This window comes from Nothoprocta perdicaria, unplaced genomic scaffold (genome assembly GCF_003342845.1).
Source record: "Nothoprocta perdicaria isolate Ctin4 unplaced genomic scaffold, notPer1 scaffold_17, whole genome shotgun sequence".
Lineage (NCBI taxonomy): Eukaryota > Metazoa > Chordata > Aves > Tinamiformes > Tinamidae > Nothoprocta > Nothoprocta perdicaria.
Window position 1 is genome coordinate 7,000,767 of NW_020454871.1, and position 12,971 is coordinate 7,013,737.

At 42.8% G+C, this 12,971-nt stretch overlaps 2 protein-coding genes across 3 annotated transcripts in view; one reads left to right on the forward strand and one right to left on the reverse strand.

The window, feature by feature from the left end:
* COL4A6 (collagen type IV alpha 6 chain) overlaps positions 1 to 9,546 on the reverse strand; it is a 115,358-nt gene extending 105,812 nt beyond the window's left edge. Inside the window, exons 1-2 of the mRNA XM_026035933.1 lie at positions 9,515 to 9,546; positions 9,390 to 9,438 (exon numbers count right to left, since the gene is read on the reverse strand). Of these exons, the coding sequence (XP_025891718.1) occupies positions 9,390 to 9,438; positions 9,515 to 9,546 (81 nt within the window). The remainder of the gene's footprint in view (positions 1 to 9,389; positions 9,439 to 9,514) is intronic.
* A 635-nt stretch (positions 9,547 to 10,181) lies between these two features.
* The window catches only part of COL4A5 (collagen type IV alpha 5 chain), a 77,449-nt gene continuing 74,659 nt past the window's right edge, over positions 10,182 to 12,971 (forward strand). For both annotated transcript variants that reach the window (XM_026036020.1, XM_026036022.1), the window contains exon 1: positions 10,182 to 10,299. In XM_026036020.1, the coding sequence (XP_025891805.1) occupies positions 10,192 to 10,299 (108 nt within the window). In that variant the 5' untranslated portion in view covers positions 10,182 to 10,191. The remainder of the gene's footprint in view (positions 10,300 to 12,971) is intronic.

Genomic DNA, 12,971 nt, shown 5'->3' on the forward strand with positions numbered 1-12,971 from the left:
TCTGAAAGCTGCTGGGTTGCAGAACGACCCCTCTGAACAAGTATGTCCCGGAGCTAGCCTGTACCTGCATCTCACTGCACATTCCTCCGCAAAGGAATTCAGTCCCAAACCTGGTACCCCTCTGCCCTCCTGTGAGTGAGCTCACAACACCGGAATGAAGAGGAGGGAATACATTTCTCACTGGAATTCCTTTAATAGAAATTATAAGCACATATCTTGATGAAATGGACACCAGAATTATTTCGTCTGGCTATTCTTTGAACATAGAAAGCACCTAATATTACAAAGAGAAAGCAAATATCTCACCAATACTGATTTGTTATCACTGCACAAGAATCACCAGGTAGACAAGTCTTCTGTGAAGGGAAAGCTACAGAACATTCATTTCAGATCTGGGCAGTATCTTAACAAAAATTGAAAAGTCACCTTCCTGTTTCTTTGTTTCACAAGCTGAAAGATAAGAAAGGAGGAAGGAAAGAAAAGGAAGAAATTCCATAAAGGATCTGGAGAAACATAATCTGTTCCAAAACACTTCTATTAAGAGCCACTCCACTTGAAAATTACCAAATCATTATTAATGAGTTTGGAATTTAAAATAAAAAATTCTGTTTGCTAAATTTGGCTTAACGTCTATTGTTTTGCAAATCAGTTTTGTATTTGAAATAAAACATAAATCATTCTAAATCACAGGGTTCTCCTTAAAAATGTAGCATTTGTTTACTTCTATTGAAAACACTCATCAAACATTTTAAGTGTGCTGTTTCATAACGTATTACTGGACAGTGTTGTAGAAATGTCATAGTGGGACTGAAGATCTGTCATAACTATTAATTAATTCTACTCCACCACTGTCAGACCATGACTGAGACTTACTAGCTGCTTTTTAAACTTTGCCACTCCTCTCCGAAACATGTGCAGAACTTGGTTGTATAGTGTGAAGCTGCAAGATAAAAGCCAACCAGACTCTTCACAAAATTTGCAGTATCATGCTAGTACACAGAAGAAAATTCAATTGAATGAACAGTCTTTAAATAGCCTCAGCTAATTTTTGAAGTTCTGTGCCTTATCGGTTGGAGGTCCAACCCTGCAAGATTTCCAAAGGCTGACACTACACACGTCTTCCCATTTATAGAGCACCTCAGGTCTTACAAACAATCCCAATTTCAAAGCAGCACAGTTACCTAATAGAACTATCATCACTACATGAAGTGCTATTTTGCATTTCCTAGCTGCAAAGCCTATATTCATCCAGTAGCTACAGCTGGGAACTAGGAGTCACAGCCCAATATTGCAATTGACTTGCTGTATGATTTGGGGGAAAAGTTCCTCAACATCTGAAAGGCAGCAAAACTATTATCTATCTGCCACGAAGAACTGTGGCTGAGCACAGCTGAAAAGAATCTGCAAAGCACTCAAAACCCACAAGTGAAAGACAATACAGTTAGGAAACCAACGAATGTACATTTAAAATTTAAATTACAACGCATTATTTTGCATTCATGTAAAAGAAAGAAATCAAATGTGTATCCGTAATAAATGAATACTAGGAAAGCAGTAAGGCAGAAAAAAGTTGCCATCAATTTACGCAGCACACTCCTATCAGGTTTCAATCTATCCTACAACTGTCAGCACTCTGCTGGGCCTGCAAACACCTTTTACCTTCAGTGTAAATGCCCACAGGGATATAAAAAGATGTTCTGCCCAGATCCCAGTTAGTACAGTCTCCAAAGAACAATCTTTCCAGAAGCTCCGAGGTGAATCTCTGCTGATTATTTGTGGTACAGAATGCCCTCAGCTTCTACAGGCAAGAGCTCTCAGACTCTAAACTGACCCATTAACATGGAACCAAACCACCACTTGGAGCTCACTCTAATTATCTTGTTAAACTTCAATTTAATCCTAACAAGACTACAGATGCAAGAGATTGAGGCTGTTAAGAGCTCACAGAGCAAACCATATAACCACTACCGTGAAGAGACATCTAGAGCATTCTGTTCACTACCACCAACCCAATTCACTTGAAAACCCCTGTGGAGTTTAAAAAGTGTTCCCAGTATCTAGTGTTGGTAGAAGTAGGCTGAGGATCTGACATCTATTTTAACCACTCGAATACTTCATCGCTCCTGCAGAAGTGGGTTTGACAGCTTCTTCCGCTCACTACCATACTAACATCTTTTCCTTCTGTCTTTGCTAAGCTTACTCCTTAATTATTCCTTGCTTAGAACTTTCCAAGCAGCAGCACAAAGCCAAGCACCATCCAAATGAGGGGATTTCACGGGCAGTTTCCATTTTGAGCCAAAAGTACTTTATTAGGTTAAAAAATGCACTGCTCCTCCTACTTAAAAGTGATCATATGAAGCCTAAAAGAAAAAGATGTGTGGTTAGGAACAGTTTCAGGCTAATACAGAGAAAAACAAAACAAAACAAAAAAAATCAAACCAACAAAAAAACACAAGAAAACCAACAAAAAAACCTTCTACTCCATGGAAAACAGTATATTTGTATTGCACCTATTGTGAATCATAGGATAAAAAGCATACATGTCAAAAATCTGACAGAAATACAGCACTTTTTGCTATTCAAAGTTTACTGCAGACGACCACTACTGCAACCACAAGATCAAGAGACTCATCACCCTTCAATTCTTTCTGGCAACGGGGAGCAGAGTCAGCAGGCTGTGTGCAAAGCACTACAAACTGTGCAGTACAATGCAGGATTTGCCAATCTCACTTTCCAACTGAATCCACACTTTATATGTGTTGCTGCTCATGAAAGAAGGTATTTACAAAGGTACATTCATTTTACAGATATTGCTCCAACTTCTCAATCTCTTCATATACGCTGGTGATAGTTTAAAATCTTACAAGGAGAGCTGGGCACCAGGTTTATAGGCTCCTTTTATGGAAAAGTCTGGAGACTACTATACATTCTTAATTTTCCAAGCCTGCTTTTTGCCAAATGTTTTTTTTTGCCTTCAGGCTATGTTCTTCCAGTTCAGTTCCACCCTGTTTTGTGGATAGGTTTAATCATCAAAGTACAATATAATGACTCACTTTCCTACCTTTATAATGCCTTCTCACTATAGCAGTAATTCCTACTTTCTTTCAAAGCATATATTTGTACACTCGGGAAAACTAATGATTTCTACACACATCTTCATAGTAAAAGCTTTGAGTGCTTTGAGGAAGACTATGATAACTTTAAAATGGTCCTGATCCTCTCTGAGAAAGACAAAAAAATCACTCACTGGTGTCAGTTCACCTATTTAACTTTGTTATAATAATAAGATACATTTAGGTATACATTTCTGGAAAACTAACCAGACTTTTAAAAAAAAAAAAAAAAGATTAAGAGCACTACATTCATTGCTCCTTTGTGAAAGCAACTATTATTTTCTAAAGAAATACATTTTTGGTTTGGGGCACTTTCAGAGCCAAATATTATTTCAAACCCAAAGAAAGACATCCTTATTACCTGCAAGAGCATAATCTTCATTAGTAGAAAATGAGGTCTTCAGTGATTCAAACAAAAGGATAAGGAACATGAGATGAATAAAGATTCTGGTGCAATAAGACTAGATAAAGTACACATAATGATTAAAAAAAAAGAAATATAAAATACAGACTTGTCACTATTCAAAGCCTTAAGAGGCAACCATCAAAAGAAAAAAAAAAGTAAAAAAGTAGGCAGATTCCACTGACATGTTGTATTTGTGTAGGCTTGAGGCTTTCAGAACTGCAAGAGAATCTGCAAGTCCATTCTTTGCTTAACTGCACTTTCATTTTCCTCTCCTCTGCTTTCTAGATCAAAGCCAAGTCCTTCTAACAGTGCTACAAATTCATTTATGCAGTTGGCTTTCAGCTTACAGTATGCAAACAATTTATCCTAATTTGACTTCTTACTAGAAAGTGGCAGGTCTTGTTACCTCTCCCAGCTAGAGAATATACTAAGGATCCTACTAATGTTGCTGTTTGCTACAGCTTACTTTCAGTTTTTCACTCTCTGAGGAAATAGGAGAATGACATCTATGCAAAACTCAAGGAAAGAAAACACGAGTCTCAAGTCTTACATGAACCTTTTTTGTGTCTTGTGTTTTCTAGCTAGTTCTTGGTTAGTCCAAGTGCAACACCTAGATGATGTTTAGATTTTCACTTGCATTATGCGTCTCGCTGGGGTCTTGCCAAATGCTTCTGTCAAAGACGGGATTGTTTGTTCTCACTTGCAACTGGGAAAAAATAAAAGGTGCATTAGGTGCAACCATCTGAGACAGATTCATGCAATGGAGACTCCTAACTAGGAATTGGCCTATCCACAGTGAAGACAAGAATAAGGGATCAGTTGAAAAAAAAAATCACTATAGGATTTACCACCACAAATCATACTAGAAGCCATCCTAGACCACTACAGCAAAAAGAAAAGGTAGAAAGGCAGAACTCCAGAGCACATTGAGGCAAAGGCCGGAGATATACAGCAGGTTCCAGCTAAACAGGAATAAAACAGACCAATGAGTGAGCAATAAGTTAAACACACTACAGTAGCTACTGACACCTCAGTGGCCTGAAGGAAATTGGCCTAACTTGGCTCACAGTGTTGATCCCCTCAATATTAAGGGAGCCAAGTGAGCAGAGACTATGCAGACTGGGTGGCAGAGGTTTAGTGGCCTGAAGAAGTTGACACAACCAAAGTCCATCAAAATCCTGCAGAAACAACAAGAACAAACTACACTAGCACAAGCTGTCAGAATCCTTATGGACTTGTATCCAATTGCATCAGTAGAGCAGAATCACAGAATCAGTGTAGTCTCTTCCAGATGACAGGAACTGTAAAAAAAAATCTCCCCGCTAAAATGCCTCAAAATGGAGAGGGGGAGGGCAAGAAGAGGAGAAGGAATAGGAGAGAAAGAGGAGGAACAGATTTATGGATCTTTAGACTTCAAGTCTCAGAAAAGTGCAAGCAAATCTAGAAAAGAAAGATGACTTCATTACTGAAGTCTATATAGAAAGCATAGAACAGATTATTTGCCTTCTTCAGGTATTTTCAGGTTTCTAACCTACACTACCACATGCAAATACTATTTCTGCAAGAAACAGGTAATGGGAAGTGCTCCAAACACCTCTTTGCTGTAGAGAAACAAGCTGGAAGAGGTGCACCAGACTCTACAGTTAGACTTCACAGCCTCTCATAAGAATAAAATCCTCTGTGGGTTGTAGAGATCTTGAAAAAAAAAAAAATAAAAAAATAAAGCTCATAAAACCAATGACCCATCACTCTTTCCCACTATTTTTTTCTCCAATGTTGTAGCCACTATCAAAACAGAACCGAGTCCAAATGCCTTTCACAACTTCACAGACATGCTCTGCAAAGCAACTCAACCTCTCTCCAATGCATTTCAAAACACAGACTGACCTTATTAAAATGATCTTTTCTACAGGATAGTAGCACAAATGCTTTGATTCTCCTTTTGTTCAGCATGACATACAAAGCAGCCTTGAATTTGAGATTGGATCCTCAGAGCACCTCAAAAATGTCTATCAAAGCTTCCAAAAACTCCTGTTTTGTCTTCTTTATCATCATTTAATGTGACACACAGGTGTTATCAAATTCCCTTCTTTATTGCACTGATAATACAACTTTATAGCAGTTGTATCTAGATAATAATGGAATTGTAAAAAGCCATTTATGCAAGAGCCACAAAACCATTCAGGAAAGAAGTGAGGATGTGAACTACATCAAGAATTCTTCATCTGTATCTACCATGACTTCATGATAAGTTATAGCCTCAAAACACCAAGACAACACTATGAAAGCACGTTTACCTTCTTACAAATAAAATGGCTTATCTGATCAACAAATCCTGAGATTTACATGATTAGGTTTGCATTTTACATTATGTCCGAAATTCTGTTGACTTTCTTACATAGTAAATACTACAGATATTATGTCCATCCTGATGAAGCTCATTGCCATGTGAATATACTACAGCTGAATTGCAGAAAACTTGCATATTGATAGATAGCAAACAAAATGGAAAAGAAACAAAAGAGCCTTTAAAACAAGTACTAATGCATAAGCACACATTTACAGAAATGGAATGGTGGGAAGTAGGACCATGAGAACTGCAACTCTGTTCTTAAATATCCCTGATTAAACAGCTGTTTTTTCTTTTGTCAGACCACTGGAACAAAACTAATCTTTGGTAGAAGGCCATGAAAACAATGAACTTGGTTCAATTAAGCTGGTTCAGTACATATTAAATGAAGAGACATTATTAAGCATTTCTATCAAAGCTAAAGAATCAGAAAAAAAAACAGGGTATATTAAGAAACGAAAGAAAATTAGTTGAGCTGACCTGCCATAAACCAGTAGAGCTTAAGTTACTCAAAACAAAGCAGGCTGCCCAGAACTGATTTTGGCTGGCAGTTGTTAACTTCCTCTAGTTGGACAACTCTGCATGTATAGACGTTCTGCTGAACAATACATAACATATTTAAAAAAAAAAAAAAAAAAGCCACCTCTATCTGTAGTTAATCTGCATGTTTACTGGCCAAAGAAAAAGAGAAAAAGATGTGGAGTAGTGGTAATGATACATGATGTCCAGATTCGCAACATGAATCCACAGAGTGAACTCTCTCTGAAAGCTCATCTGCTTCACAAGAACCTGTCAGACAACCAGCCTATTACACCAGCTCTTTAGAGCATCACAAGACTGGCACATTTTCCAGGTGTGCTCAGCAGTCTGAAAAATGACAGAAAGGATATATATATCAGGTTACCATCTCACAGAAATAACTTGCCCTGCAAGGACTAAGATAAGAGGCAACTCTTCTGAGAGCTCTGTGAGGAGATGAGACTCTCGTATTTCAGTGCAAGAGCCTACTTCTAGCCTTTGTGACAATTTTTATCTCATGTCCTACCTCATATTTGTAAAAAGATATCCCAGAAACATTAGGAAAACTCTAATTGTCCTCTTAAAATTCCTTCTTTTAAAACCAAAACTCAGTACTGCCCCTGAATAGTGATCAGATGGGGCAAACACCTACCACTACGGTACTATTCCAAAATTTTTATATCCCATTGTTGCTCTGGAACAAATTTTGCTATTTGCAACATAGCAAAATTGTTCTGTTTTATGCTTGCACATACGCTAGCACTAACATTCCTGGTATATGATTGATGCAAGTTACTATTACTACAACAATAATAATAGTAATAAATAAGACTGAAAGCATGAACCTAGCATAGCTTTTGGAGTGACTTCAGATGACTATTCTAAAAGAAACTGTTCCATAATTCCCAGCTGAATATGGATGTTAACACCTAAGAGTTGTGGTTTATCCCATCTCAAAGGGAAAAAATGCTTTACATGGGGCAGAAAAGTAGTTCAGAGGCATAACTCAGCCCCTCAGTCCTAGTAGTATCCCCTGAGTATACCCACACCTGCTAAGAAAAGGGATCCTGTATCACTATCTTTTTAGATGTGCTTTCTAAGAAATGCTTAGACAGTTTACTATAAAACTCACTCTAGTAATAAAGTATTCACTATATACTCAGCCATTCAAAATGGTATAACAGAAAGCTTCTGCAATCTTACAGAAGATCTGCTTCTTTAAAATAAAGAAACAAAAAACTCTACTACTTTCTACATAAATAATTTCGGACACTAATATTTTCTCTGAATAACTTTATACTTTCATGCAAAAAAAATGTTTTTTTAAACAATTCAGTTCAGCGATATCACCACATGAAAGTATCTGAAAAGACAAATGTATCTGAAAAGACAAATCAATATCTTCATTTTCTCGTTATGCTTAACAGCATCGGTTTATATGAATAATTAAACATGCTAACTGCATAACTACCATTAAGTGCCAGCATTTTGAGCTATTTTAAGGACTTATTCCTGATTTGTTTTCATACTTGGAGACCATTCACACAGCAACAAAGATTTTGTTTGTTTTTGAACACTGAAGAAAACTGGCAAGAGAACCCAAGAATGACATGAAGATACTAATCTTATTCATTATATTAGACTTCAGTTGGCAAATGCCCTTTACAAACATGTCAAAGCTGACCAAAATTGGAGTGCTTAACAGATGTTCTTTCCAACATGTATAAAGTAAAACTGGAACGCCCCCACAAAAAAAACAAACCTGCTATCAGTGACAACTGTGTCAATCAGGAAAAGTTTCACTGAAGTACGGCATGGATTTATACTGATGACTGTAAAATACTGTTCATCACATTCTTCAGAAAGCCTAGAAGGTATGTGCCACATAAGTCATTTCTTCATGGATTCCACTGCATATAGAACACTCAGAAGAATAGTTGTTAGGTTAAAAAAATAAAAAAATAAAATAATAAAAGAAAGCTTTATCCACTTTATTCACTCACAGCTTTGCACGTTGTCTAATCTTTTAATCTTTGAGAAGATTAAAGTTTGTAGCTACCACCTGATCAGGATAATGAAACTCTACCAGCGCAATCCATTGATAATAGAAATTGCAAGGTGGATTCAACCCTTTCATATTTATGAAAACTATAAATTCCTACTCTGTTAATACAATTGAAAGATTTCTTCTCAATGGTACAGCAAGGCTCTAAATCCTTGAAGACAAAATGCTAATCTAAATAGTAGCAAAAACAGTGAGAAAACCTTGGTTTAAGAATGAAGGGCTAATGTTTTCAACTGTTTCATTAAAATACTGCTAGAATTTGAATTAAAATAGATGTGTTTCAGTGTATTACACAAGCTGCCTCCACAAACTCATTGTAGCACATGTCCTGCAAAATCAGAACTACAAATCTTACAGAGTACTGTGTAATCTTAAATTATATCATAGTATAACAAAGGGATTATTTACAGCTGCTGATAGTATATCAGGTGGGTACTTAATTTACACTGCAGATTTTTAAAGGACTTCTTTATTTACACCAGCTGAGCGGGCTAACCATTTTGATATCCCAATTGAAGAAAACCCACGCCACTGGTAAGAAAACATATGAAACTCACGCAGAAAGCCCACGGTTCCTTCCTAACCTGTTAATTCATCACAGTGCAAGTAAAACCCGTGTTTGTGTCACAAAACCACGAGGCTGGCAGCCCGTGCAGCCGCGGCCCTTGCGTGCCAGCCGGGCGGCTCACACTCACTCACTCACTCGCTCACCCCGCGTGCCGCGCGCAGTGCGGGACTGCTCACACGGCTGCCACCTGGCCAAGGGGTGCCCCGGGAGGGAGCCCGGGCGAGCAAGGGGCTGAGGAGCAGCTCGCTCCGGAGGGAGACGCCGCGAGGAGGGGGCAGCGCGGCAGGCAGCTGGGCGAGAGGCGCCCGCGGCCCCGGGCAGCTCCCGCCCGCGCCGCCCTCGCCCGCCCGCCAGGCCCGCGCACTTACCGCGCTCGCCAGCTCCGCGCCCAGGCAGAGGAGCACCAGCGCCAGCGCCCTGCGGGGACCAAAGGCACACGCGGTCACGGCGGGCTCCGGCGCGCGCCCGCGCCGCCCGCGCCCCGCGCACTCACCCTGCGCGCCCCGTCGCCGCCGTGCCGCCCATGCTGCTCGCAGCCTGCAGGGAAGCGGACAGGACACAGGCGGTTACGCGCCGCTCCGCCACCGACCCCGCGCCGCCCGCCTCCCCACACCCCCTCAGCGCGGTGCGCGCCGAGGCCGGGCACGAAGTTTGCGCGCGCTCCGCCGCGGCACCGCACGCACCTGAAGCGGGCCGCGCTGCCGGGCCGCCCGCCCGCCCGCACCTCCGCGCTTCGCGCCTCGCCGCGCCCGCCCGCACGCCACGCCCGGCCCGCCAAGGTGAACCCACCACCGCGACGCCTCCGCCGCAGAAAGTAGTGCGGGGTCCGGCGGCTGCCCTCGCCGCGGAGGTGCGGGGCGGGGAGAGGTGCCCGCCTTCCCTGTGAGCCCGCGAACACCCCGCGCCTGGGCCGAGGCGGTGGCGGCGGGAGCGGCGGCGGGGCCAGCCCCTCGGGGCGGCGCGCGGGCCAGAGGCGCCCCTTCCCCTCACCGAGGCGCGCGGGCTGCTGCCCTCCCCCGGGCCCGCCCGCGGTGCGGATGAATACCGCGGGGCAAGTAGTCCCGGGAGGACTTGAGCCGGCAGACGCGGGCGAGCGCGGCAGAGAGGCGGGCGCTGGCGTCGGGGCGGCCGGCGGGAGCGGCTGCCAGGGAGCCGCGCTGCCCCGCAGCGATGGAGCCGCCGCCTCGGCAGCGTTGGCGCTGGCGGAGCCGTAGCCTGGCCGCCGGCTGCCTCGTGCTGCTGCTGGGCTGCTGGGGACAGGAGGAGGTGGCAGCGGCGGTGAGTGCGGGCGCTGGGGGGGGCACCGCGAGGCGGCGGGGCCGGGTCCTGGCGGGAGCGGCGGCCTTGGCGGCGCCGGGCGCAGGTGCTGAGCGGGGGACTGAGGGAGCGGGGCCTATTCCTGGCCTGGCGCTCTCACCTGCGCCGGGGGTGGCTCCGGACTCGGCCTGGGCGCCGAGGAGCAGTGGGGCTGCCCTGGGAGGTTCCACCTCGGGGAGGTTTGCGCTCTTCCTCCGACTTCCACAGCTGCCCTTCCTAGGGGGACTAACTTTTTTTTAAAAAAATATTATATTTTAAGGGTACTCTAAAGAGAGGAGGAAGCCATATTCCTGTTGCTTGGGATTTCCCTCAACTCTTAACTCTTCCTAAATTTGTAGCAGTAAGTGGGGGGAGCCCTCAGCCCTGCACTGTAGAGCTGACTGAATCTCACCTTAGTCCTTCCTTTGAAGCGTTCCTCCCCAGTGAAGTCCTGCAGCCCTTTCATCCGCTGTCCCAAAAACACAAAGAGCAGCCCTCGCGGTGCCTCCGCTTCCTCCGTGCCCAGGTGTGCACCCAGCGATAGCAGCGGCCGCGGTGCTGGCCGCAGGCTCTGGCTCATCCTCGTGTTGGCCGCGAGGCCGGCACTGCTGCCCCGCAGTCTGGCCCTGGCCATGTCCCGTAACCTCTCGCTCCCTCTCAGTGTGCCCGGAGAGGAGTTGCTGCTGCCTATGGGGCCGTGCTGCTCAGCAGGTGTTGGGGGGGTGAGTGGTTACATCGGTTCTTCCTTTGGGAAGTGCTGGAGCAGGGCAGTGTGTCGCATGTGGAGCCCTGGGGAGTGCGCCGGGTTGGAGTGCAGGAGGGGAATGGGCTGGAGAGAGAAGATGGCGGAGGTGGTGGCCAAGTCACTGGGCCTTGGCGCTATCCTGCACTCCATCCCATCTCTGATGTGATTCCCTGGCTCTGCACACAGCTCCACTGCATGGGGGGTTTCCCTCGGCACTGCGGAATGAGCGCTGGCCATTCCAGAGGAGACCCTCTGCTCCACAGCTGCAGAGATCCCCATGGCGCCTTGTCAAAGGGCTAATGGTTCCTCAGTGCTCAATTCTTCTGATGTCCTCAAGCCACACGTGGTGCTAATACTAAATACCGCTGCTTATCAGTGCACTAATGAGGATCTGCAATTTCTTTTCTTTCCTGATTATCAGAAAGGATATTTGAATATGGATAAATTTGGTGGAGAAAATTAAAGTCTTGTTGGTGTCCTGACTGAAATAATATCTCTATTTGTTATTCTAGGACCTTCATAGTGCACAGTGCAGATGCAAAAATATCATACTCTTTTGTGAGCTGAAACAATATCAATTGCACAATCACTTACAAGGTGAAAATGTAGTTGAGTAATGCCTCAATCTGAACATATTGAGGAAGAACTGATGGTTTGTCCAAAGAATGCTTGCCAAAGGTCATTGGATAACTTGAGTTGTTTGGAGTTTATTGCTAATTTTCCATAGCCCCTAATCCATGAGGATTATTTGATGAGTAAGGTATGGATCATGTTATTCACTCTGTTGTGCAGACTCATTGTGGATGCTTCACTGTACATCAGTCTGTTGCAGAATAGGGGAAAAATGACTGGGAATCTGAAAATGGGCTTTCTGTAGAGAGGAAAGATAAGTAGGTGGAAGAAGGTATGATCAGTGTACAAAGTCACTTAAAAATTATTGCAAGTGTTGCAAGTGAAGTTATAAGAAGGATACTTATTTGTTCTGTAAATCAGGGCAGAGGACAATATTACTGGATACATTCCTTTGGTTTTTTTATTTAGCTTTTTATTTTGCTTTACTATATTAAGTAAGCAATTACTTGTTTTCTAGTGTCAGGATTGCTTATATTGTCTTCTAGAAAAATAATTAAACTGTGACTGAAAGCTTTGATTAAAGAATACAATTAAACCAGATTCTTGAGTTGTGGTCATCTGTAAAACTCAGCTGAGATTAATGAAGGTATATTCATTATATAATGGAGGTCTCTTGGTTTCTTGGTTTGTATTGGCAAAATTATTGCTTATACCTTAGGGCTTTATTTTTAGAATGTATGAAAAAGCTGTGTCAGTGCAAAAGTTGGTGTGAATTAACTTTTGCAGTATCTTTTTTTTCTTTGACATGGTTCTTCAGTTTGATCCAAAGTTTAGGGATGAAAACAGCTATTCAGACAATAGTAAAACAGACAAGCTTTGTATCACTTCTGTTTAAAATGTAATGCCTTGTTTATGAAAGGTTGCTAAGTTTAGTAGGGATTTCTCCCTTTCAGAAGTTACTGTGCATATAAGTGTATGTATCTACACTATGTCTTTAAGCTGTACTTGAATCATGTGCTTATTTTTTGGATGATGACCATTTGTCTTGGTTTCTCTTGTTTCTCCTAAACACTTTAGCATAGGAGTAGCTATTATCTCTCATTTCATAGCTGAGTTTGGTTCTTTCTAGTTATAAAAGATAGGTCTCCAAAAGCAGGAGGAAATGGATGCTGACTTTTAGATTTCAGCATTTTTTCATCCTGAAATTCCATGGATATGTCATGATTAACCATGCACAAGACTCTATTTCATAACATCAAGACTGAAGCCATATTTGGGTGTCAGCTTGTCAGTTGACATTTTTTTTGGGGGGGGGAAGAGGGGGTTGTTTTTAACC